The sequence below is a fragment of the Somniosus microcephalus genome, chromosome 28, assembly GCF_052327205.1.
Source record: "Somniosus microcephalus isolate GS21.2 chromosome 28, FLI_Smic_1.0, whole genome shotgun sequence".
In the NCBI taxonomy this organism is placed as follows: domain Eukaryota; kingdom Metazoa; phylum Chordata; class Chondrichthyes; order Squaliformes; family Somniosidae; genus Somniosus; species Somniosus microcephalus.
Genome location: NC_141014.1, coordinates 25,411,876 through 25,439,654, shown reverse-complemented (window position 1 = coordinate 25,439,654; position 27,779 = coordinate 25,411,876). Strand labels below are relative to the sequence as shown.

The 27,779-nt window shown below is 46.2% G+C and overlaps 1 protein-coding gene across 3 annotated transcripts in view; it reads left to right on the top strand.

The window, feature by feature from the left end:
- LOC147099460 (cytokine receptor common subunit beta-like) overlaps nt 1-27,779 on the top strand; it is a 64,586-nt gene that overhangs the window by 6,456 nt on the left and 30,351 nt on the right. For 2 of the 3 annotated variants that reach the window (XM_085969635.1, XM_085969633.1), the window contains exons 2-6: nt 16,735-16,846; nt 21,246-21,402; nt 24,034-24,203; nt 25,230-25,387; nt 26,823-27,018. In XM_085969635.1, coding sequence (XP_085825761.1) covers nt 16,768-16,846; nt 21,246-21,402; nt 24,034-24,203; nt 25,230-25,387; nt 26,823-27,018 — 760 coding nt within the window. In that variant the 5' untranslated portion in view covers nt 16,735-16,767. The remainder of the gene's footprint in view (nt 1-16,734; nt 16,847-21,245; nt 21,403-24,033; nt 24,204-25,229; nt 25,388-26,822; nt 27,019-27,779) is intronic. The other variant, XM_085969634.1, reaches the window with a different exon arrangement.

The window sequence follows — 27,779 nt, the reverse complement described above, 5'->3', positions numbered from 1 at the left end:
ACGTGAGTCATATCTAAAGCAGAGAAGATCAGAGGGGGCAAAAATAATTCTCGGGTCGCACATACAGTACTAGAAACGATAAAACACTAGAGTGGGGAAACAGCGATGACTGGGATAGTCTCGGAGTGATTGTGTGCTGGATTTGTGCCAGTTTCCAGGGAGGATGGTGTTGTAATATTTTCGCTTTACCCAATGCCCCACCCCATCCCCCGGGCTCAATTTATTTAAAAGCCAGAGGTAGGGTGTGTCAGTGAAGTGGAGAAGGATGGTGTATAAGGATCCATTGTAATTGCTCTTTCCAGGAAATATATTTTATCCGAGCATGTGTACGTCAATGAATTTTTTTGCAGTCATTCACATTGAGAAATCCTAGTGATACTGCAGATCCAAAGTCCAATACACCTGAAGTGCTATTTCATTGCGTCAGTCTTATCCTGTACCTGCATTGCACGTCACCAAGTCAATTGTCAGAACCGCACAACATCAGAATGGTAAGAATACCCACAACTTTCTTTTTATGTTAGAAATAGAAATGGATAGGGGTGATTCCACGATCTCGTACAGCCAGTAGGGAGCAGGAGCTGTGGCTTTGGGGCTACCAGTGTTGTAACCCTCTCCCTAGCCCGTGCTCCCTGTCAACGTGCTTCCCTGCCGCTAGCGCGGAAACCAGAATCACCCTTGAAGTCGCTTCACGAAGGTAAGGTGGTGATCAGCCTTGGGATGTGAATGTAAACCATCTCAATTGAGTGACTGCCTTTTAGAGTCATAGTCATAGAGTTATACAGCACAGAAAGAGGCCCTTCGGCCCATCGTGTCTATGCCGGCCATCAAGCCCTGTCTATTCTAATCCCATTTTCCAGCACTTGGTCCGTAGCCTTGTATGCTGTGGTGTTTCAAGTGCTCATCTAAATGCTTCTTGAATGTTGTGAGTGTTCCTGCCTCTACCACCCTTTCAGGCAGTGAGTTCCAGATTCCAACCACCCTCTGGGTGAAAAAGTTTTTCCTCAAATCCCCTCTAAACCTCCTGCCCCTTACCTTGAAACTAGTTATTGACCCCTCTACTAAGGGGAAAAGTTCCTTTCTATCTACCCTATCTATGCCCCTCATTATTTTGTACACCTCAATCAGGTCCCCCCTCAGCCTTCTCTGCTCTAAGGAAAACAACCCAGCCTGTCCAGTTTCTCTTCATAGCTGAAGCGCTCCAGCCCAGGTAACATCCTGGTGAATCTCCTCTGCACCCTCTCCAATGCAATCACATCCTTCCCAAAGTATGGTGCTCCATTCTTGCGAGGGGTTCTAGTCCGCAGCCCTATCCAAGCACTGATAACATTATTTTGTGTGGCTTTTAATCCAGTTCTATTGAGACAATAGTATAGTCATGAGGGAGAAAGGAATAGAAGGATATGTAGATAGGTGAGGTGGGAGGAGGCTCATGTGGAACATAAACACCAGCACCTTCAGTTGGGCCGAATGGTCTGTTTCTGTACTGTAAAGTTCTATTTAACTCAATGTAATCCTCATTGTTTGATGCCTCTGTATTTGTGTTCTCTCGTTGTTTGGTCTTTTAAGGGGTGTGACCAGGAGACAAGATCTTCTCTGCTTGCTCTATGTTAGTGAAGTTATAGCAGAAAGATTTTCATATTTTAGATTTAATAGAAAGAGTGATAATTGTAGATCCAGCCAATGGCCCCTATCACATAACAATTACAGGAAAGTCTTCTCCCTCCTCCTCGATCAATGTCTAAACTACGGACGGGCAAATTCAACTCACCAACTAGCCAGTGGCGAACTTGTGGGCTATGGGCAAACCTAGACAAAACAAGTACAAAGACCCATACAGCAGGACAGCACCAAGGCTGAACCGTCAGAGAGAAGGTGAGGCAAGAGGGGAAGGTAAAATAACAGTCATCTTCTCAAGGGCAATTAGGGATGGGCAATAAATGCTGGTCTTGCCAGCGACGCCCAAATCCCACGAACAAATAAAAACAAATGTCAAAGGAATGAGATGGAGGTTTAAAGGAGGTGGGTGGGAGGGGAGGGGAGAGTGAGAGTGTTGAGAACGTCTGGCATCTACCTCAGGACTTCCGAACATCTTTGTGGGACTTGGGATGTCTTTGAGACTGTCCCAATCAATCTGCCCCTGATCACTACCTGCCAGTGTTAGAAATGCCAGTGGACTGAAAAAGCAAAGGAAATCCATTTTAAGAGTAACATTATTGTGTGAAGTTTGACTTAGGCAACAGTGCTAAACGGGCGATAGCGAATCAGCTGTTCGTTTTACACCCCGCCCACTTTTCTTTTCCATCAGAGCCAATGTCGCCCTCTCTGCCTTGCTCCAGCTCCAACCCATGGTCCTTTCTGTCTTTTTCTCATTGGATCTGATGTGACCCTATTCCAGCTGCCGTCTGCCTCCCCTGACCAGCTCCTCGTCTCTCCTGAGAGTGGATGTTGCTTAATCTCGATTAAAGGGGAACTTTATCTGTTGTTTTTTTTTGTGTGTGTGATTCGTTCCTGACGGTTGAAGATCTAGTGAGCGCTGTTGTAGAGGGAGGAATTTAAAGTCCTCTTGCCGAGTGCAGGACATTCCCAATCTTTGCACAGAGGAGGGGCATTTCCTCGGAGCTTGTCCCGGCTGCTGTAATTTCGGCGGAAGTGTGGTGCAATCTCCCTGTATGCGCGTAAGCGGAATTTCCATCAAAGTTAAGCAGGAGGGCCGTCGAGGAAGTTCTGCCCCAATGAGTTTGCCTAACTTCACCAAGTAGATAAGTTCTCTGTCGGTTCAGAAGTTAACTAGCATGTGCGTGTTTAACCCTAGGTTTACTGAGCTAGTTCAAGGCAAAGAGCAGGTTACTTGCTACTTAATCGTGAAGATCAACAAATTTAACAAATTAGAATGACAGAAGGAGGCTATTCGGCCCATCGTGCCTGTGCCAGCTCTTTAAAAGAGCCGTCCAAATAGTCTCGCTCCCCCCCCCCATAGCCCTGCAATTCTTTTCCCCTTCAAGCATTTATCCAATTTCCTTTTGAAAGTTGTCAAAAATTATGAAAATGAGTTGCTAAACGAGCAGATTAACAAGCGGAAAAGGCGCCCTGATGATTCAATGGGATCATTGATTGAGTAAAACAAAAGCGAAATACCGCGGATGCTGAAAATCGGAAATAAAAACAGAAAATGCCGGAGAAGCACTCAGCAGGTCAGGCAGCATCTGTGGAGAGAGAAACTGAGTTAACGTTTCAGGTCGATGACCCATCATCAGAATTGGAATACATTAGAGCTTTAACAGCTTTTAAGGAAGTACACAGAGCCTGGGAAAAGGGGGCAGGAAAAGGACAAAAGGGAGAGGTCTGTGATGGGCTGGAGGCAAGAGTGATTAAATGGCTAAAGGGATGATGGTGTAAGGCAAAAGGGGATGGTAATGGGTCCAGTAAAGAAACAGAAGGTGGATTCAGACCGACCCTATCAACTCCTTTAATCATCTTGAACACCTCAGTTGGACAACAGTTGGCTGAGGTACTGAAAGGTGACGAAAGCCCACTGAATTGCACCCAGTGTCTTGAGAAGGGAAAAGATTGGTGAAGGAAAACAAAAATAGGATAAAGTAAAAAAAATATAAGCCGGTTCAGCTGAGGGCAAATTGGGCCCTTGGGATTAAGGTAGGAGGAAAACCAGTGGCATGTACTCAATTAACACTTTCTGTACACTTTGCATGTGTCAGCCATGGCTCAGTGGTCAGCACGCTCGCCTTTGAGTCAGAAGGTTGTGAGTTCATGGCCCCCTCCAGGAACTTGAGCACAAAAATCTCGGCTGACACTCTCACGCCCAGTGCCAGTGCTGAGGGAGTGCTGCATTGTCGGAGGTGCCGTTCTCTCAGATGAGACATTAAACCGATGACCCGTCTGCTCTCTCAGCTGAACATAAAATATCCTATGGCACTATTTCGAAGAAGAGCAGAGATATTATCCCCCTGTGTCCTGGGCCAATATTTGCATCTCAACCTATATCACTAAAACTCATTATCATATTGTGGGAGCTTGCTGTGCGCAGATTGACAGCTGCGTTTTCCACATTACAACAGTGACTACACTTCAAAAGTACTTCATTGGCTGTAAAGCAGTTTGGGATGGCTTGAGGTTGTGAAAGGTACTACATAAATGCAAGTCTTTTTCTTGATAGTTTGATATTTTGTTAATGATGGGGTAATGATGAGTCTATATAAAACCTCAATAAGACCTCAGTTTGAGTACGGTGTGCTGTGTTGGGCTCCACACTATAGGAGGGATGTTGAGGCAATAGAGAGGGTACAGCGCTGATTCACCAGGATGCTGATAAAAATACAAAGAAAGACTTGAAAAGTTAGGTCTTTTTCATTAGAACAACACAGATTGCGATACAATAGAGTTTTTTAAATTATGGAAGGGTAGATAGACTGTTTCTTGTAGTTGAAGGGTCAAGAATGAGGGGCCATAGATACAAGATTAAACGTAAGAGTTTTAGGACAGAAGGCAGGAGGTACTACATTACCCAGAGAGGCTGTGGAAGCCACTTCCAGGGTTAGTGATTGCGGCAGAAACTATCTCAACATTGAAGGTTAGATTGGAGAGGTGGATGAACGAAAAGGGGTTGAAGGGATATGGGAACAGGGCAGGTAAATCTGATTAAAACTATCTGCTCAAGTGAAGGGTGAATGGCAACACGGACTGGTTGGGCCGAATGGCCTGTTTCCATGTTAAAATTTCGATGTATTTCTATGATTTCTAATTACAGAGGATATACGGCACAGAAACAGGCCATTCGGCCCAACCAGTCCATGCCGGCGTTTATGCTCCACTCGAGCCTCCTCCCGTCTTTCCTCATCTAAATCTATCAGCGTAACCCTCTATTCCCTTCTCCCTCATACGCTTGTCTAGCCTCCCCTTAAATGCATCTATACTATTCACCTCAACCACTCCCTGTGGTAGCGAGTTCCACATTCTCACCACTCTCTGGGTAAAGAAGTTTCTTCTGAATTCCCTATCTGACTTCTTGGTGACTATCTTATATTGATGGTCTCTAGTTATGCTCTTCCCCACAAGTGGAAACATTCTCTCTGTATCCACTCTATCCAAACCTTTCATAATTTTAAAGACCTCTATTAGGTCACCTCTCAGCCTTCTCTTTTCAAGAGAAAAGAGACCCAGCCTGTTCATCCTTTCCTGATATGTATACCCTCATATTTCTGGTATCATCCTTGCAAATCTTCTCTGCACCCTCTCCAGTGCCTCTATATCCTTTTTATAATAAGGCGACCAGAACTGTACGCAGCACTCTAAGTGTGGTCTAACCAAGGTTCGATACAGGTTTAGCATAACTTCCCTACTTTTCAATTCTATCCCTCTAGAAATAAACCCTAGTGCTTGGTTTGCTTTTTTAATGGCTTTGTTAACCTGTGTCGATACTTGCAGTGATTTGTGCATTTGTACTCCGAGATCCCTTTGTTCCTCTACCCCATTTAGATTTGAATTTTCCTTACCAAAATGTAATACCTCACATTTATTTTTATTTTTTTATTCGCTTATGGGCTGCATTTATTGCCCATCCCTTATCTGAGGAAGGATGTTCTTGCCATGGAAGGAGTGCAGCGAAGATTCACCAGACTGATACCTGGGATGGCAGGAATGACGTATGAGGAGAGATTGGGTCGATTGGGCTTATATTCGCTGGAGTTTAGAAGAATGAGAGGGGATCTCATTGAAACTTATAAAATTCTAACAGGACTAGACAGACTAGATGCAGGAAGGATCTTCCCGATGGCAGGGGAGTCCAGAACCAGGGGTCACAGTCTAAGGATAAGGGGTAAGCCATTTAGGACAGAGATGAGGAGGAATTTTTTCACCTTGAGAGTGGTGAACCTGTGGAATTCTCTACCACAAAAGGCAGTGGAGGCCAATTCATTAAATATATTCAAGAAGGAGTTGGATATATTTCTTAAGGCTAAAGAGATCAAGGGATATGGGGAGAAAGCAGGGACAGGGTACTGAATTTGAATGATCAGCCATGATCTCATTAAATGGCGGAGCAGGCTCGAGGGGCCGAATGGCCTACTCCTGCTCCTATCTTCTATGTTTTCCCCTTGACAAGGTGGTGGTGAGCCCCCTTCTTGAACCGCTGCAGTCCGTGTGGTGATGGTGCTCCCACAGTGCTGTTAGGGAGGGAGTTCCAGGATTTTATTTGTGTTGAATTTCATTTGATATGTATCATAATGTGATACAAAAAGAAAATACGAATGAAGCCCAAATCAGACCAAAATACCTTTAATAAGTGTTTGGATTTGTGGAACGAAAGCACATGAATAATGACAGAAAACTGCAAATATTAGGTTATTTGGATATTCATGGCATAGTTATTAATATCCTTACACAAACAGCCTCATTGCGTTGGGAGTGTCTGTTGATTTGGAGGTTAAATTAATTTGTCCTGCACAGGTGAATATACAGAATGCTGAGAGGTTGTGGCGGGAGGAAATGACTGTGTAATTACCTGGTGATTCATCTTTGCTCACCCTGCCCCCGTCCCCTTACGTGCATAACCACTGAGGTTTGAATTTAAAAAGGTCATAAAGCACAGGGAAATTCAATTTAAGCTCATTTGTTTATCAGAGTTATGAATAGCCGAACTTTGCACCGCTCTCGACTCCAGTTAACAGCAACTTGCTCAGGGGGCCGAGTCAACCCCCGCTGGTACCCCAACTTCCCTTTCCACGCTTCCCAACCGATCCCAGGTCTGATCCGTGGGGATATTTTTCTCCATTCACTCATATCAACAGAAAAAAAAGGTCAGGAACCCACTTTATTTTTAAATCTTTAAGATTATGAAAGCGTTTGATTGCAAGTTAGGCATAGACAAGAACAAAGAACAAAAACTATTTCTGCTGGTTGTGGAGTCTAAGACTAAGGGGGCATAATCTAAAAATTAGAGCCAGACTGTTCAGGAGTGAAACTAGGAAACACTTCTACACCCAAAGGGTGGTAGAAGTTTGGAGCTCACTTCCGCAAGCGGCAATTGTTAATTTTAAATCTCAAATTGATAGATTTTTGTTAACCAAAGGTATTAAGGGATATGGGGCAAAGGCGGGTATATGGAGTTAGGTCACAGATCAGCCATGATCTCATTGAATGGTGGAACAGGCTCGAGGGGCTGAATGGCTTCCTCCTGTTACTAAATGTACCTTGAGATGAAGATGAGGGTCCCAGAGCTCGGAGGGGTGGGTCTGGGCTACTTTCCAGAGACAGAGATTGAGAGACAGGGGATGCCCCCGCCCCAATCCTAGGGCAGAAACACTTTCTTATCAATGTCGAGTAAACAAAAACTCCCCAAATGCCCATAATAACCGGCATTAACTTCAGAATTATGTCAAATTGCCTTTACTGCATTACAAAAATGAGTAAAATCCAACCATGTGACCAACGGTAAATCCTCAACAACTGGTAAAGGGAATCGTCGGATGACTTGAAAGGGCCAGGGAACCAATGAAGAAATGGAGCAAAGACTCTTGTAGGAACATAGGAACAGGAGGAGGCCATTCAGCCCCTCCAGCCAGTTCCGCCATTCAGTGCAATCATGGCTGATCAGTATCTTAACTACATCTACCCGCCTTGATTCCATACCCCTGCCTAACAAAAGTAAAAGTATTATATTTAAAACAAAGTAATTTATAATTCAACAAGATGCTAAGTGAACAATAGAAAATGCTGAGAAGATCCCACGACAATATTTCGAAAAAGAGCAGGGGAGTTCTCCCCAGTGTCCTGGTCAATATTTATTCCTCAACCACCATAACAAAAACAGATGATCTGCTCATTATCACATTGCTGTTTGTTGGACCTTGCTGTGTACAAATTGGTTGCCGCGTTTCCTACATTACAACAGTGACTGCATTTCGCAAGTAGTTCATTGGCTGTAAAGGGCTTTGGGATGTCCTGGGGTCGTGAAAGGCGCTATATAAATGCAAGTTCTTTGTTTTTGTTTACGGTCTAACGGAATGGCGGAACGGGCTAAAGGGGCTGAGTGGCCTACCCCTGTTCCTATGTCTAATCCGGACAATTTCACGAGGCTGGCAGCGAAGCAGCGGAAGGAGTACACATTGCAGCCATATGGTCATCTGCTATCTCAGCCGTCACTGTGTCCGCTTCACCCACAACCAGGAAGCTTAGCTTCAGCAAGATTACAAGACATTCATCAAACGAGACCGCAGCAAGTGTTCAACTTTTTATCAGTACTTCACTTCTGTCCATTTGCAAGGGTCCCGTCCTTTCAGTACAGACGTATCTCTAATCTCAGGCCTCAATCTGCTGTCAGAAAGGACAATAGTCACTGCCAGTTTCAACAAAGTGCATTTTGGTTCCATTTCATTGATATGGTCTTCTTGTGATGGCAGACGTGAAGGTCACTGCAATTATTGGCTTAGCAGCAAAAAAAACCCAAGGCCATAAAAAAAAAGTAAGCCAAGCACTAGGGTTTATTTCCAGAGGGATAGAATTGAAAAGTAGGGAAGTTATGCTAAACCTGTATCGAACCTTGGTTAGATCACACTCAGAGTACTGTGTACAGTTCTGGTCGCCATATTATAAAAAGGATATAGAGGCACTGGAGAGGGTGCAGAGAAGATTTACAAGGATGATACCAGAAATGCGAGGGTATACCTATCAGGAAAGGATGAACAGGCTGGGTCTCTGTTCTCTTGAAAAGAGAAGGCTGAGGGGTGACCTAATAGAGAAATCCAGCAGGGAATTCAGAAGAAACTTCTTTACCCAGAGAGTGGTGAGAATGTGGAACTCGCTGTAGTGTATGTAACCGTTCCACCTTTAAGAGAACTATTTTAAGGGTTGCACTACTTTATCTTGGCTGCTGTATACTGTAATACCGGTGGTGGCCACACCGGTATATAAGTGCTGTGCAATGATTTATTGGGCAGTTCAGCCCTGACCTTCAACTAGTAAAGACCTGTTAAAGTTTACTCTTGTGGTCTGTGTAGTAATTCACAATATAACACACAGACTTAACAGTGGCGACGAGTACGATCTTACCCTGCGGCAGAGATACATCCAATGCAGTTTAACGGGCGTCGAGAGGAGGCATCCGCCCTCATCATTCTGCTGAGAAAAGACTCGGGTCTGCAGAGCAAAGGAAGAAGGAAGAATTCTGACACGAAGCCTTCCATCAGCAACAGGCAGTGATCGTCCCTTCTATCACGGTGGTGGGTGAGCCGATCAGCGACGAGCAGCAAGTCGGCCACGTTGACTGTGAGTAGGGGAGAAAATTTAAAAAAATTAAAAAACGGAGGATATAAGGGCGGAGACCTCGACCACGGCCGGGGACAAGAGCCGGACAGAAGTCGGGGCCAGAGGCACTGAGGCTGGGGCAGCGTAAGGCACGGAAGCTGCGGTGACTGCAAACGCAGCCGGTGTTAGAGACCGGGCTGCAAGCGGGCTGGGAGACGCAACAGCGTCGAGAGAGAGCTCGACCGCGACCGGTGAAAAAGGCCGGGCAGCTACCGAGGCCGCGAGGCGCAGCGACCGGGACGATCGTAAGGCGCGGGAGAAAATTTAAAAAAAGAACCGCGGAGAACGCAGCCGGGGGGGGAAAGGACCGGACTGCAAGAGGGGCTGGGAGGCACGATTGCAAACCGCTGGGGAGGGCGAACGCAGCAATACGGCAATCGCCATTACAGCCAGCGGGGGAGAAAGGCAAACGCGGGAAGCCGCCATTTTCGCAGGCGGGGGAAGAAGACGAGCGCGGAAAGGAGCGCGGGAAGCCGCCATTTTCGTAGGCGGGGGAAGAAGACGAGCGCGGGAAACCGCCATTTTGTAAAAAAAAAAAAATAATAATTCTTCTGTTTCTCAAGAAGATCGCGAGGATGCCTAAGCGTGGTAACATCAACGATTTCGATCCCGATGTGGAAGATTGGGCCACGTATGTAGAACGCATAGAGATATATTGTAAGGCAAATAAAATATCAGATGAAGATAAAGCACTAACCTTACTAAACTCAATGGGTGCGAAGACATACGGGCTATTGAAGCATCTTCTATCACCAGCTAAACCGGCGGATCAGACTTTCGCTAATATTGTTGCTGTCCTGAAGAATCATTTGAACCCCACACCGCTGATGTTAGCGGAACGATTTAAATTTTATGCGAGAACGCAACTGAAAGAGGAAAGCAACGCGGAGTATTTAATTGAACTGCGCAAGCTAGCGAAATACTGTCAGTTTGGGGAAAGCCTGACAGAGGCACTGAGAGACAAATTCGTGTGTGGATTGTCGAAAGAAGGAACACAAAAGCGGTTGCTTGAAGAGAATGATCTTACACTTGATAAGGCTGTCGCTATTGCAGCATCGCACGAAGCCGCAGCGAGAGGCACCGCGGAAATGCAGCTGAAGGCAGCGGTACTCAGCGTAGATCAAATGGCTTCGGGTACAACGAAATGTTATCGTTGTGGGAAGACAACACACGATCAGAACCAATGCTGGTTTAAAAACCAGGAATGTAGAAAATGTGGCAAGCTTGGTCACATAGCTAAAGTATGCCGGTCAGGAAAGAAGACCAGCAACAAAAAGTCACCACAGGAAAAGTGCAGAAAGGTACATAAGGTGGCTGAGAAGAGTTCGGATGAACAGAATTCGGATTCAGACTCCAACAGCAAGGAACTGGGTAGTCTGAGAATTCACAACGTGAGTAAGGAAGCTGACCGTCAAACTATCTGGGTCACACTGCAGATAGCAGGAGTCCAAGTGAAGATGGAATTGGACACTGGATCGGCGTTGACGGTCATGAATAAGCAAGATTACAAAAAGTTATTCAAACATATTCCCCTACGGGATACGGAGATAGTATTGCAGACATACACGGGGCAAAAAGTATACCCCATCGGAAAGATAAAAGTCAAGGTGATACACAAGGGCAAAGAACACCAAGGAATGGACTTATATGTACTACCTGAGGGAGGTCCACCACTTCTGGTACGGGAGTGGATCAGGAAAATAAATATGGACTGGCACTCCCTAAACGCAATAACGATAGATTCCAGAAAAGAAGATGTCAAACCTGAACGATTGTCTAGAATATTGGATGAGGCTAAAGAGGTATTCCAACAGGGACTGGGAACACTGAGAGGAATTAAGGCAAAAATCAAGATTGCAGAACATGCAAACCCAAAATTTTTCAAAGCCAGACCGGTACCGTATGTGATACGACCTGCTGTGGAAGCTGAGCTGGAAGGGCTGGAACGTTCAGGAGTACTGACTAAGGTGGAATGGAGTGAGTGGGCCACGCCAATTGTTCCAGTCATGAAGCGTTCATCGAGTAACAAGCCAGGGGAACCGGGGAAGGTCCGCATCTGTGGAGACTTCAAGATCACAGTTAATCCGGTGCTTCACACGGTGCAATATCCGCTTCCGCGGATTGAGGATATCTTTGCTTCATTGTCTGGCGGGAAACGCTTCACCAAGATAGACCTGGCGCAAGCGTACTTACAGATGGAAGTTGAGGAAGAGTCGCGCCAGTATCTCACAATCAGCACGCACAGAGGCTTGTATCGATATAATAGACTGGTTTTTGGAGTGGCTTCGGCTCCGGCAATTTGGCAGAGGGCCATGGAGCAGGTATTACAGGGAATTCCAAGCACTCAATGTTACTTGGACGATATCCTAATTACAGGAGATGACGATGAGGAACACCTTGCAAATTTGAAACTGGTGCTCACCAGGTTGAAGGAATATGGCCTTCCAGTTAATCGCCAGAAATGTGAGTTCTTTCAGAAACGGATCTCGTACTGTTGTCATGTCATTGACCAGGAGGGGCTGCACAAGTCACCTGACAAGATCGAAGCTGTTGTGAAGGCTCCCGCTCCGGAAAATGTATCCCAGTTGAGATCGTTCCTAGGGTTGATTAACTATTACCATAAGTTTCTGCCAAATCTATCCACGGTGCTGCACCCGCTGAATGCTCTTTTGCAGAAAGAAGTACCATGGAAGTGGAGCGAGGACTGTAAGAAGGCCTTTCGCAAAAGCAAGACATTGATCACCTCAGAGGAAGTGTTGGCTCACTTCAACCCAACACTACCTATTCGTTTAGCTTGTGACGCTTCTCCTTATGGTATTGGAGCAGTACTCTCACACAAGTTGCCAAATGGCTCGGAAAGGCCAGTCGCATTTGCATCCAGATCATTGACCTCCGCTGAGCGCAACTATGCTCAGATAGATAGGGTGTGGAGATGCCGGAGTTGGACTGGGGTGGACAAATGTAAGAAGTCACACAACACCAGGTTATAGTCCAACAGCTTTATTTGAAATCACAAGCTTTCGGAGCGCTGCTCCTTCTGCAGGTGAAGTGGAGAAATGCATAAAGACACAGCTTATATAGTCATACAGACCCCAGCATCTGCAATATTTGACCCCTTGTGACCCCACCTCATTGTTCTTTGATGTAATGTTTCCCTGACTGACCTGTTTGGACACCATTCACACCTTTGACTGCTGTGATTATCTCTCTGCCGAGGTGCGATAAATGGCAGTTGGAAAGGTTACCTGTAAACATCTGACATGATTCTCTGACTATATAAGCTGTGTCTTTATGCATTTCTCCACTTCACCTGAAGAAGGAGCAGCGCTCCGAAAGCTTGTGATTTCAAATAAAGCTGTTGGACTATAACCTGGTGTTGTGTGACTTCTTACATCAGATAGATAGGGAGGCTCTCAGCCTGGTGTGGGGAGTAAAGAAGTTTCATCATTACCTGCAGGGCCAGAAATTTACACTGCTGACAGACCACCAGCCGTTGGTATCCATATTCAACCCTAAAAAGGGCGTTTCCATTATGACAGCGCAAAGGCTACAGAGGTGGTCCCTTTTCCTAGGGGCACACCAATATGACATAGAATACAAAGGAACAAAACAGCATGGGAATGCTGATGGGTTATCACGCCTACCGTTGCCAACGGTAGAAGAGGCGCCTACAGTGGACCCAGTGGAGATGTTCCACTCAACCATAGTGGAATGTCTACCAGTAACAAATTCTACGATCGAAAAGGAAACAAGAAATGACCCGACTCTCTCACGAGTCTACGATTTAACGGTGAAGGGATGGCCAGCACATGGCGAACCACTGTTGCCAGCATTTTCGCAAAGAAGAGAACAGCTGTCAGTGTGCCAAGGAACCTTGATGTGTGGATCCAGAGTGGTGATTCCACCCAAACTCCAGCAAAAAGTGCTAAAGGAGCTTCACGAGGGGCATCTGGGTGGAGTGAAAATGAAGAACCTAGCAAGAGCGTTTGTGTGGTGGCCAGGTATCGATGGAGACATCGAAGAAATGACCAAGAGCTGTTTAGGATGCCAGAAGGTCCAAAACGCCCCACCACAAGCTCCTCTGCATCCATGGGAGTGGCCCTCATCTCCATGGCAAAGGGTACATATCGACTTTGCTGGTCCATTTATGGACTCAATGTTCTTAATCGCGGTGGATGCACACTCCAAGTGGCCGGAGGTAATAAAGATGTCCTCCACCACCACGGAAAAAACCATCACAGTATTAAGGACCATATTTGCCAGGAATGGGCTGCCGGAACAGATCTGTTCTGATAATGGACCGCAATTTGTGTCCGAAGAATTCAGGAAGTTCTTAAAAAACAATGGGGTTAAGCACTACACGTCCGCCCCATACCATCCCGCCACCAATGGATTAGCTGAAAGGTTTGTCCAGACCTTCAAGAAGGCCATAAAGGCCATGGGTAATGAAGACATAAATCTACAACATAAGGTAGATAACTTCTTGTTGGCGTACAGGAATGCAACACATGCGGTCACAAACCAAACTCCCGCCATGATGTTTTTCAATAGAAGACTAAGATGCCGGCTGGATTTGATCAAGCCAAACATCAGAAGGGACGTAGAGAACCGGCAATTTCAAGGCATGAATGAAAGGCCAACTAGAACCTTCCAGATAGGTCAACAAGTTTTGGCCCGGGACTACCGTACCGAGAAATGGCAGCCTGGAACTATTTGCAAACGACTAGGACCGCTGATGTATACCGTGGACATTGGTGAAAGCATAATAAGGCGCCATGCTGACCAGATCATAGCATCATCCGAAAAGGGACAACCTACACCACAACTCTATACGCCTAATGATGAAGCAGAGATACCCATAGTATCTACCTCCGATCCGGTGATACTGGAACCAGATGAACCCGACACTGACATTCAAGCCGAATCGACCTTGCCGAAAGAACCTACTACACCACCGAAAACTACTACACCACCGAGGCGTTATCCGGACCGAGTCAGGAAGCCTCCAGAGAGACTGAATCTGTGAACTGTTTTTACATTAAGTTGTGTATATATGTTATGATGTTATGTTTAATGGGAAGACATACTGTTAACCTAAAAAGGGAGGATTGTAGTGTATGTAACCGTTCCACCTTTAAGAGAACTATTTTAAGGGTTGCACTACTTTATCTTGGCTGCTGTATACTGTAATACCGGTGGTGACCACACCGGTATATAAGTGCTGTGCAATGATTTATTGGGCAGTTCAGCCCTGACCTTCAACTAGTAAAGACCTGTTAAAGTTTACTCTTGTGGTCTGTGTAGTAATTCGCAATATAACACACAGACTTAACACTCGCTACCACAGGGAGTGGTTGAAGCGAATAGTATGGATGCATTTAAGGGGAGGCTAGACAAGCGTATGAGGGAGAAAGGAATAGAGGGTTACGCTGATAGAGTTAGATGAGGAAAGATGGGAGGAGGCTCGAGTGGAGCATAAACGCCGGCATGGACTGGTTGGGCCGAATGGCCTGTTTCTGTGCCATGTATCCGATGTAGTTTCAAAAATGCCCATTTTATTTATGGCTGTTATCCCGAATCCCAGTTTTACCCGCACTCATACGGATATCTATCTGTATGTCCACAAGAACAGGAACCCAAATGAATGACGACCGCGCATACAGCACCATAAGTACAATGAATGCATGTGAGCACGCACACGCACATGCACACATGCACATATGCATATATGCGCACACACACACACGCACATATGCATATACATGCACACACGCGCACACGCACATATGCATATACACGCACACGCGCGCACATGCATATACACGCACACACATGTGCGCACACACACGCACATATGCACGCACATGCCCACGCACACGCACACACATGCACACACACATACACACACACACACATGCATATACACGCACACACACGCAGACACTCACACACACAGACACAAACACACACATGCGCACAACCTCCCAGTGCCAAACACGCTCGCAGACAGGCCTGCTCGGTCTTCTCCTGCGCTAAGCTGTAACTTTGCTGGATGTTAGACAGAAACGATGTGGTTGAATGTGTCAAAGGCTACAAAGAGGACAAGAAGGGCTAATGCACCACATATCAGCCAGTGGCTCAGTGGGTAGCACCTTGCCTCTGAGTCAGAAGTTTTTGGCTTCAAATCCCACTCCAGAGACTTGAGCACAAAAATCTAGGCTGACACTCCATTGCAGTACTGAGGGAGCACTGCACTGTCGGAGGTGCTTGTAAGAATACACCACCATTTGCTGTAACTTGACCAAACTTAAAAGTTGACCACATTTTATGTACCAGCATGCTTCGCGAGGCCAAGAGACTGGTCGCTGAGGGAACTTTTGCAAAAATAAAACTGCTGCGATTGTAAGCTGTGCAGGCTGCCAGCTGTCCTTCAACAGATAAGTAACAGACCTTGAGAGTTCTGTAAAGGCAAGCTATTGAACTGTGGAGCCACTGCAAAAAACAGGAACATCCTTAGACAATGAAGTAACCGGCCTTGAGGCCCACTGACTAACTGACAAAACAGATAAGGAAGAGAGAGAGAGAGAGAGAGCAAACAACTGCTGACCATTATTCACACAGTTTGGGGCATGAATGCTGTGGGCAGGTTGCCAAGTTTTGCTGCTAATAGACACTCGGGGCAGCTGCAATAAGTCGGGCAAACCTGGCCAGTTGCCAGTTACAGAGGTGCTAGTCACCGCCAATCCAACCACTCGTGGGTGTTAGTACGTATGTGTGTGCTTATTATGATCGCTTGAGCTTAAAGTAAATGAATAGATCCGCACGTGTTTACTTGTAATAACTAAATGATCAAGTACGGATTGTAACTTTTACTATATGTAAGTTTTGTGTGTGCTTATATGTAACCTCTTGTTGATTTCGTGTTGTCTGTCCCAACGGGCCTGATCTTTGGAAACTGTTCAACGGGTTAAAGGACCGGGTGAATTTAAACGACTTACATGCTGTCTTTCGGATGAGACGTTAAAACCAAGGCCCCCGCCTGCTCTCTCAGGTGGACAGAAAAGATCACACGGCACTAATTCGAAGAAGAGCAGGGGAGTTCTCCCCGGTGTCCTGGGGCTAATATTTATCCCTCAACCAACATCACTAAAACAGATTATCTGGTCATTATCACATTGCTGTTTGTGGGAGCTTGCTGTGCGCAAATTGGCTGCCGCATTTCCTACATTACAACAGTGACTACACTTCAAAAAGTACTTCATTGGCTGTAAAACGCTTTGGGACGTCCAGTGGTCGTGAAAGGCGCTATAGAAATGCAAGTCTTTCTTTTCTTTCATGGTCACAGTCACACAGAATGTCTCAGACCTCACTGATAGTTGTGAATTGATGATATTTTTCTGTTTCTTTTATCGCTAGACTGGAGGGAAGGAACTTAAAGGAAGTTTCAGCATGCTTGGAAAAGAAAGAACCAGCTTTTGGTTCCTGATGTCCGCTTTGGCCCTTACCATTGTTCGCTCTGCCGAGAAGGGTAAGCACAGTTCGAAGCTGTCCCTATTTTCCCTGCATGTAAATTGGAGCTGAGATTGCTTGAGGAAGGAAGCTATGCAAAAAAATCAATCATATGTATGCCAGTTATTGTTCCATCGTGTTCTGTCAATCAGTTATGGCGCCATCTTTATCGAATTACATAGAATGTATGGCAAAGAAACAGGCCATTTGGTCCACCTGGTCTATGCCGGTGTTTATGCTCCACACGAGTCTCCTCTCACCCTAACCCTATCAGCATAGTCTTCTTTTCCTTTTTCCCTTGTGTACGTATCGAGCTTCACGTTAAACGTATCTATCTATGTGACTCAACCACTCCCTGTGGTAGCGAGTTCCACATTCTCACCACTCTCTGGGTAAAGAAGTTTATCCTGATATCCCTGTTGGATTTATTAGTGACTATCTTATATTTATGGCCCCTAGTTTTGGTCCCCGCACCCCCCCCGCCACCCCGACCCCCACAAGTGGAAACATCTTCTCTACGTCTACCCTATCAAACCCTTTCATAATCTTAAAGACCTCGATCGGGTCACCTCTCAGCCTTCTTATACCCTCAGGGTTTCTTATGTTCTTCTCTTTTCTAGCTAGGAAGCTAGTACAGAGCTCGGAGGAATAACACCACGCCTCAAGGAAATGGATCTGAGGTTGGCTCGTATCGATGAGGTGAAACTCTGCCTTGGGGGGTTAAGAGTTCCCAGTTGAGTTGGGGAGAGTCAACCTAACTGTCCCTGGCCATGACTGCACAGCATACAAACCTCCATCACTGGCACTTAGCTGAGCATTGTGCCTTTGAAAGGCGACACAGGTTGCGCTTCGGAAATGGAACTGTCAGGCTGGTGTAGTGTTATAAATCTCATCATCATGAAGAAACGACTCATGAAATAACACTGGATGGCCAGCTGGTGGCGCCGTCCAAGGAGTATAAATACTCGGGCGTGGGCCCAGCTTGCTCAGGGACATTCTGTAAGACAGGAACTAGTGAAGTACAACTAGACCTCCATGTTTTGAAACAAGTTGATTAAAGCCTTGCCTTATACTCGAACCAAGTGCATAGTGAGTTTTATTACGTCATGTAGTGTGGCCTCTTGTGGAGACCGTGAGATGGGGCAGTGCAGAGGAACCTTCACCTTAATCTAACCTGCATTTGTTAAACGTTCCTCTTGTCCAGCACTGACAGACCATATTCTGATGAATGATCCAATTCATTCCCAGCACACGTCATAAACAAAAATAAGATTCATAATTATTTCATAGAAAGGCCATTACTAATCTCATATGATGTAAATGCCTCTGTGGTTGTCTGACTGCTCGTCTAATTCCAGTCTTGGATGTGTCGCAATTTCCTCCAGTTAAACTTTTGTAAGACCGAAGTCTTACTCCAATTATATAGAGCCTTGGTGAGGCCTCACCTGGAGTACTGTGTACAATTTTGGTCTCCTTACCTAAGGAAGGATATACTTGCCATAGAGGGAGTGCAGCGAAGGTTCACGAGATTGATTCCTGAGATGGTGGGACTGTCGTATGAGAAGAGATTGAGTAAACTAGGCCTGTATTCTCTTGAATTCCGAAGAATGAGAGGGGATCTCATTGAAGCATACAAAATTATTACAGGGCTTGATAGGGTGGATGCTGGGAGAATCTTTCCCTTGGCTGGGGAGTCTAGAACCAGGGGCCACAGCCTCAGGATAAAGGGTAGGCCATTCAGGACTGAGATGAGGAGAAATTTCTTCACACAGAGGGTGGTGAATCTTTGGAATTCTCTACCCCAGAGGGCTGTGGAGGCTCAGTCATTGGGTATATTCAAAACAGAAGTCGATAGATTTCTGACTAGTAAAGGCATCAAGCGATATGGCAATAGGGCCGGTGAATGGGGTTGAGGCAGAAGATCAGCCATGATCTTACTGAATGGCGAAGCAGGCTCGAAGGGCCGAATGGCCCACTCCTGCTCCTATTTCTTATGTTCTTATGAAGCCATCGTCTTCAACCTCCACCATAAACTTTGTCCTCTAGCCATTGATTCCACCCCTCTCCCAGCCACTGTTTCTAGTTGGACCAAACAATTCACAACCTCAGCGTCCTATTCGACCCTGAGCTGAACTTCCAGACCCCAATATCCTCTCCAGCTCAAAAAAAACGCCTACTTTCTCCTCTGTAATACCACCAGCCACCGTCCCTGCCTCAGCCCATCTGTCACTGGAACCCTCATCCATGTGTTTGTCACCTCCAGACGCAAGTATTTCAATGCTCCCATCCTCCACGCTCCATAAACTTGACCTCATCCTAAACTCTGCTGCTCGTATCCAATCCTGCAGAAAGGTCCTGCTCACCCATCAACCCTGTCCCCGCTGACCGACATTGGCTCCTGGTCTCCCAATCTAAATTTGCTTCGGCCCCAGCTGGAGTGTTGTGGCCAGTTCTGGGCACCACACTTTAGGAAGGATGTGAAGGCTTTGGAGAGGATACAGAGAAGAGATTTACTGGAATGGTTCCAGAGATGAAGGATTACAGTTAATGTGGAGAGACTGGAGAAGCTGGGGTTGTTCTCCATAGAGCAGAGAAGGCCAAGAGGAGATTTGATAGAGGTGTTTAAAATCATGATTTAGATAGAATAAATAAAGAGAAACTGTTTCCAATGGCTGAAGGGTCGATAACCAGAGGGCACAGATTTAAGGTGATTGGCCAAAGAACCAGAGGCAACTTGAGGAAAAACTTTTTTACGCAATGAGTGGTGAGGATTTGGAATGCGCTGCTGAGAGGACGGTGGCTACAGATTCAATAGTAGCCTTCAAAGGGAACTGGATAAATAGTTGAAGGAGAAAAAATAGTTGGGACCTGGGGAAAGAGCGGGGGAGTGGGACTGACTGGATAGCTCTTCGAAAGAGCCGGCGCAGACTCGATGGGCCGAATGGCCTCCATCTGTGCTGTACTATTCTATGATTCTATATTTAAATTCCTTCATGGCTTGGCCCCTTCCTATCTCTCTAACCTCCTCCAGCCCTAACAACCATCCATAAATCTCCATTCCCCCGGCTCTGGCCTCTTGTGCGCACCTCCTCCCTTCGCCCCACATTCTGTGGCAGTCCCTTCACCCATCTAGGCCGCACCCTCAGGAATTCCCTCCCTAAACTTCCCCTGTCTCTTCCTCTACTTCACCTCCTTTAAGACTCTTTGACCAAGCTTTTGGTCAACTCCCTACTAATACCTCCTTCATTGATTCAGCGTCCATTTTTATCATTACGTTTGTGTGAAGCATGTTGGGAGGTTCTTCTCTGTCTGAACTGCTATCTAAATACAAGTTGTTGTTGGAACGGGAATCTTGTATCATCTTAAAAGTTAATAATGCTTCTTTACCATCCAGTAGCCATGCAAAAATATCTCTCCCTGTATGGCAATAGTACTATTAAATGTTATACTTATTGTGGATTGAGTGTTAGCTGTGGTTCAGTGGCTGCGATCTCGCCTCTGAATCACTGGGCTCAAATCCCACTCCAGAAATACTTCAGTACAGTACTGAGGAAGCCTTTCGGATGAGATGTTAAACTGAGGCCCTGTCTGCCTTTTCGGATAAACGTAAAAAATCCAATGGCACTAGATTGAAGAAGAGCAGGGGAGTTCTCCCTGGCCAATATTTATCCTTCAACCAGCATCACTAAAGCAGATTATCTGGTCATTTATCACATTGCTGCTTGTGGGAGCTTGCTGTGCGCAGATTGGCTGCCATGTTTCCTATATTACAACAGTGACTGCCCTTCATTGGCTGTAAAGTGCTTTGGGATGTCGTGTAAGGCGCCGTAGAACATACGAACATACGAATTAGGAGCAGGAGTCGGCCACTCGGCCCCTCGAGCCTGCTCCGCCATTCAATAAGATCATGGCTGATCTGATTACCCCACATTCCCGCCTACCCCCGATAACTTTTCACCCATCTTACTTATCTTATCTACCTCTGCCTGAAAAATATTCAAAGACTCTGCTTCCACCGCCCTCTGAGGAAGAGAGCTCCAAAGACTCACGACCCTCCTGTGAGAAAAAATTTCTCCTCATCTCTGTCTTAAATGGGCGACCCCTTATTGTTAAACAGTGACCCCTAGTTCTAGATTCTCCCACAAGAGGAAACATCCTCTCCACATCCACCCTGTCCAGACCCCTCAGGATCTTATATGTTTCAATCAAGTCACCTCTTACTCTTCTAAACTCCTTGGATACAGGCCTAGCCTGTCCAACCTTTCCTCATAAGACAACCCGCCCATTCCAGGAATTAGTCTAGTAAACCTTCTCTGAACTGCGTCTTTCTTTTGAAAGATTTTCACTTAGACAAGACTGCAGCTCAAAAGGTTTGTTTATTGCTTATTTCTGATACTTGATTTTCCTTTTGACTTTAGCATACGATATTGTTGGCAGCTTGAACTGCACCACCGACTACATCACCAAGATAGACTGCCAATGGACCGAAGACCCAGTGGCAAGATGTTACATTCCGATGGATCTATATTACAAGAAAGTTACGGAAGCAAATTTGAAAGACTATCGGTTAATAATGCAAGATTCTTTTCTACATATTTCTCCTTTTGTTTGCTTTTTGTTATGTTATGAATTTTGCTGACTCCTGCTGGTAATCTTTTCACATGCGGCTCAGTGGGTAGCACCCTCGCAGCTGAGCCAGGAAGTCGCGGGTTCAGGCCCGCATGCTCCAGAGACTTGAGCATAAAAAATCTGGGCTGACACTCCCAGTGCAGTATAGTGGGAGTGCCGCACTGTCAGAGGTGCTGTCTTTCAGCTGTGACGTTTAAGCCCTTAGCTCTTGCCTTACCTTAGCTCAGAGGTCAATAACCAGGGGGCATAGATTTAAAGTAATTGGTGGAAGGATTAGAGGGGAGTTGAGGAGAAATGTTTTCACCCAGAGGGTGGTGGGGGTCTGGAACTCACTGCCTGAAAGGGTGATAGAGGCAGAAACCCTCATCGTAATTAAAAAATACTTGGATATACACTTGAAGCGCCGTAACCTGCAAGGCTACGTTTAGAAGAATGAGAGGGGATCTAATTGAACCTCATAAAATTCTAACAGGACTAGACAGACTAGATGCAGGAAGGATGTTCCCGATGGTCGGGGAGTCCAGAACCAGGGGTCACAGTCTAAGGATAAGGGGTAAGCCATTTAGGACTGAGATGAGGAGGCATTTCTTCACCCAGAGAGTGGTGAACCTATGGAATTCTCTGCCACACAGGGCAGTTGAGGCCAATTCATTAAATATATTCAAGAAGGAGTTAGATATATTTCTTAAGGCTAAAGGGATCAAGGGATATGGGGAGAAAGCAGGGACCGGGTACTGAGTTTGGATGATCAGCCATGATCGCATTGAATGGCGGAGCAGGCTCGAGGGGCCGAATGGCCTACTCCTGCTCCTATCTTCTATGTTTCTATGTTTATGTTTCTATGCTACGGACCAAGAGCTGGAAAGTGGGATTAGGCTAGATAGCTCTTTTTCAGCCGGCACAGACACGATGGGCCGAATGGCCTCCCTTCTGTGTCGTAAATTTCTATGATTCTATGAAGCCGAGGTCCTGTCTGCCCTCTCAGGTGGAGGTATAACTTCCCATGGTACTATTTCAAAGAAGAGCAGGGGAGTTCGCCCCAGTGTCCTGGGGCCAATATTTAGCCCTTAACCAACATCGCTAAAACAGGTTATCCGGCCATTATCACATTGCTGTTTGTGGGAGCTTGCTGTGTGCAAATTGGCTGCCGTGTTTCCCACATTACAACAGTGACTACACTTCAATGGTGCTTTATTGGCTGTGAAGCGCTTTGGAACACCCTGAGGTTGTGAAAGGCCTCATATAAATGCAAGTTTACTCTTTCAGTGTCCAAATCATAGCGTTGATGGTACACACCTAACAACAGGCCGTTTACATTTTCATTCCGTTTGGGGATAAGAATATAAGAAGTAAGAGCAGGAGTCGGCCATTCGGCCCCTCGAGCCTGCTCCGCCATTCAGTAAGATCATGGCTGATCATCCACCTCAACTCCACTTTCCCACCCCATCTCCATATCCCTTGATTCCCCTCGAGTCCAAAAAGCTATTGATCTCAGCCTTGAATATACTCAAAGACTCAGCATCCACAGCCCTCTGGGGTAGAGAATTCCAAAGATTCACAACCCTCTGAGTGAAGAAATTCCTCCCCATCTCAGTCTTAAATGGCCGACCCCTTATCCTCAGACTATGCCCCCTAGTTCTAGACACTCCAGCCAGGGGAAACAACCTCTCAGCATCTACCCTGTCAATCCCCCTTCTGAATCTTGTATGTTTCAACGAGATCACCTCTCATTCTTCTAAACTCCAGAGAGTATCGGCCCATTCTACACAATCTCTCATCACAGGACAACCCTCTCATCCCAGGAATCAATCTAGTGAACCTTCGTTGCACCGCCTCCAAGGCAAGAATATCCTTCCTTAGATAAGGAGACCAGAACTGTGCACAGTACTCCAGGTGTGGTCTCGCCAAGGCCCTGTACAATTGTAGCAAGACTTCCTTACTCTTATACCCCAACCCCCTTGCAATAAAGGCCAACATGCCATTCGCCTTCCTTATTGCTTGCTGTACCTGCAGGCTAGCTTTCTGTGTTTCTTGCACGAGGATGCCCAAATCTCTCGGACGGTGTGTACGATCCCGGGAAACCAGAGGAGACAAGTGAAAGGGTGGGAATTAGAAGACAAAGGTCACCACATGGTAACACCCAATCGCCACACTGGCTGTTGATCAGGAAAAACCAGACTGCCAATCGAGTCTGAGGCTTGCACGGCTCGGCACCACTACACAAAATGCATTCATCCATTGAGCCATTCACGCCCAACCCATTTCAAAAGAAAAAAAAAATGCCCTTTTGCGCAGCGGTTCCCAGAAAACACTGCACTTCATGGGCAAGAGGACCTCCTTGCCTGCGTCGCTCAGTCCCACTGCGAGGAAACATCCCGTGACCGGGAGGCACGCACACTAACCTGATGGGTAGTAGGAAGGGGTGCACATTGCAAGCAAGACAGTAGAAGAAATCAAACTAGTGCACGGGGAATGTGGTACCATCACATTGAGCTATTATCAGCAGTAGTAATCTATAGGGAAGCACTATCGAAATGAAAAAGTCTTATTTTTATTCTTTCTACTTTATTTTTGCAGACAGCAGAAATGCAACATGAGAAGACAACCAGGGAATAAATTGAGCTCTGATATTAATTGGTATTGCACCATAAAGGAAGACAGTTACGCCATCTCATTTAATTATAGTTATGTATTTAAACCGGAACAACCCATCAATCTGACAAAATCCTTCAGACTTTTGGAAACTCGTAAGTTGGTTTGGAAAACGTTGAAGCTTTAAGTTTAAACACTCGGCAGGTCAGGCAGCATCTGTGGAGAGAGAAACAGAGTTAACGTTTCAGGTCGATGACCCTTCGTCAGAACTGGAAAAAGTTGGAGATGTAGCAGGTTTTAAGCAAGTGCCGGGGCAGGGAAAGGGGGGAGGGGTGGAAAGAACAAAAGGGAAGGTATGTGATAGGGTGGAAGGCAGGAGAGATTTAAAGACAACAGGGATGATGGTGTAAGGCAAAAGGAGATGGTCATTGTCATACGTGTCTTCACACTGTTCCCTTTGGGGAACTGTATGAAGTGGTGGAAGGATTTCTGGCCACAATTAACACTCCTTCTGTGACTGTAACCATCTTTGTACCAGCCATTAGGGTGGTTAGTCCTATGGCGGAAGGGTTTTACAGGCTCCCACAACCCATATGAGGGGGTGGGGGGGCCACCCACACCCACGGACGCAAGAATCCCGCTGGATGTCAACCCAGAATTTAGAGCTGGAGCTCCGACTCCACTTGCTGGGACTGTCTGGAGCGGGGTTCGAAACCCTACGCCTTCTGACCCAGTGGCGGGGATGCTACCGCTATGCCAAAGGCCCACTCCTAAGGAGATGGTAATGGGACAAGTAAAGAAACAAAAGATGGCTCTAGAGGAGGAGTAAATGGGAATACCAGAATCATGAACAGCTGCCGTCTGAAAAAATGGGAGCAGTGGTTACGATCTGAAATTGTTGAACTCAATGTTGAGTCCGGAAGGCTGTTAAGTGCCGAATCGAGAGATGAGGTGCCGTTCCTCGACCTTCCATTGAGTTTCATTGGAACAGTGCAGGAAGCCGAGGTCGGAGTGGGAGTGGTCCGGAGGATTGAAGCTTTAAGTTGTTTTTTCCTGGATGGATGAGCCCAGATGGACTCCCTCATCTATTAAACCTTGGCATCTTCTGAAATGAGATTCAAGTCTTGCCCTTCCGTCACACGTGGCTAACCTACTTTCTTTTTTGGTGCTTCAATTTTCAGTCAAACCTCAACCTCCGCTCAACCTGAGTGTTGCTGTCACGGAGACAGGGGACTACCTACTAACGTGGCAGACAATTTATACAAGAGATCCATCCAATATGCTCTTTGGAAAGTTACAGTATGAAATTAACTACAGACGAACCTGGGAGTCGTGGGAGGTACAGACCAGCTATGGTGTTCTTAAAACTTTGTGCATGTACAAAATTGCACAGATCGGGGGATGTGGAGGGTGGGAGTATCATGTCTGTGGGGATGGGGCAGCATCTATACTGCGAGGGCAATAATACAATGATGATTTAGATTGAATGATGATGGAGAAGGTGCAAAAAGTGATTCACAAGAATGATACCAGAACTGAGAGGCTATGACTATCAGGAAAGACTGAACAGGCTGGGGCTCTTTTCTTTAGAAAAGAGAAGGCTGAGGGGTCACCCGATAGAGGTCTTTAAAATTATGAAGAGGTTCGATAGGGTAGATGTGGAGAGGATGCATCCACTTGTGGGGAGTCCAAAACTCGGTGACATAAATATAAGATAGTCACTTATAAATCCAATAGGGAATTCAGGAGAAATGTCTTTACCCAGAGAGTGGTAAGAATGTGGAACTCGTTACCCCATGGAGTGGTTGTGGCGACTAGCACACATGCCTTTAAGGTGAAGCTAGATAAGTACATGAGGGAGAAAGGAATAGAAGGTTATGCTGATCAGGTGAGATGAAGTGGGGTGGGAGGAAGCTCATGTGGAGCATAAACACCAGCGTGGACCAGTTGGGCCGAATGGTCTGTTTCTGTGCTGTGAATTCTACGTAATTCTATGAATGCCCGAAGCGCCAGCTCGCCATATTATTGGGCGTAGAGGCATGAGTTGAGCAGGCTAAAAGGCAGCGACTGCAAAAAGCTTCGTCGAGCTGCCACGCAAGCATTTAAATTAGGGCAACTCTCCGCAGTGCAGCCAGAGTTGAAGGCAAGGCAAATGGGGATTGTAATGGGGCAGGTAAAGAAATAAAAAGGTGGGTATGGAGGAGGTGTGAATGGCAATGGCAGGACCATCACCAGCGCCGTGCCGTCCGAAAAAAAGGGGGCAGAGGTTACGATCTGAAATTGTTGAACGCAGTATTGAACCCGGAACACTGTAAAGTGCCTAATCGAAAGATGAGGTTAGTGATGTAAAAAGACTACTAGGCACTTGGTTTGAGTATAAAACAAGGCTTTAATCAACTGTTTCACAACCCTGAGATTCTAGTTACATCACTAGTTCCTGGTTACAGAAACATCCTGAGCAAGCTGGGCCCACGCCCGAGTATTTATACTCCTTGGACGGCGCCACCAGCTGGCCGCCCAGTGTTGCTTCATGAGTCATGATAAGATTCATGACAGTTAGTTCCTCGAGTTTCCGTTGAGCTTCATTGGAACAGTGTAGGAGGCCGAGACCTTTTAACTGTGTTGGTTCGTAATGCCATTTTTTTTTTAAATGACGAACGTGAACTTTTTGCAGAGATTTCCCTGCTGGGTGCCATTAAATTGAACGATGTTGCAGGCGTAAAGCTGACTGCCATGCGTGAGCTGAAGAATCTGCGTTTGTATTCTCCCTGCAGGATTCAGTGACGGAAAATGTGCCGGATGACAATCGGCGCTTTCGATTCCGCAAATCGTTTCTGGCGACTTTGGATACATACATTGCACGTGTACGGGCGAAGCCACAGCACCACGGTAGTTATAGGGGCCTCTGGAGTTCGTGGAGCTCAGAGGTTCAATGGGACACAACTGAAAATGCCAATGTCTCTCAAGCAGGTAATTGTCATTGAAAGGTTTGATAAGCTGCTGCAGGCAACAGGTGGAGATCGGCACAGAGCCGGATTTCCAATAACAACTTGCATTTAAAAAACTTTTGACGTAATAAAGTGTCCCAAGGCTGGAGAGTCTAGAACCAGGGGTCACAGTCTCAGGGTAAGGGGTCGGCCATTTAGGACTGAGGTGAGGAGGAATTTCTTCACTCAGAGGGTGGTGAATCTTTGGAATTCTCCACCCCAGAGGGCTGTGGATGCTCAGTCATTGAATATATTCAAGGCTGAGATCGATAGATTTTTGGACTCTAGGGGAATCAAGGGATATGGAGATCGGGCAGGAAAGTGGAGTTGAGGTCAAAGCTCAGCCATGACCTTATTGAATGGCTCGAGGGGCCGAATGGCCTACTCCTGCTCCTAATTCTTATGTTCTTATAAGGCGCGTCACAGGAGCGTTACCAAACAAAATTTGACCGAGCCACATAAGGAGGTATTAGGACAGGTTAAAGCTCGGTCAATGAGGGAGGTTTTAAGGAGCGTCCTTAAAAGAGGAGAGAGAGGTAGAGAGGTGGTGAGGTTAAGGGAGGGAATTCCAGTGCTAAGGGCCCAGGCAGCTGAAGGCATGGCCACCAATGGTGGAGCGATCAAAATCGGGGATGCGCAAGAGGTCAGAATTGGAGGAGCGCAGAGATCGTGAAGAGTTGTAGGGCTGGAGGAGGTTACAGAGATAGGGAGGGCGAGGCCACGGAGGGATTTGAAAACAAGGAT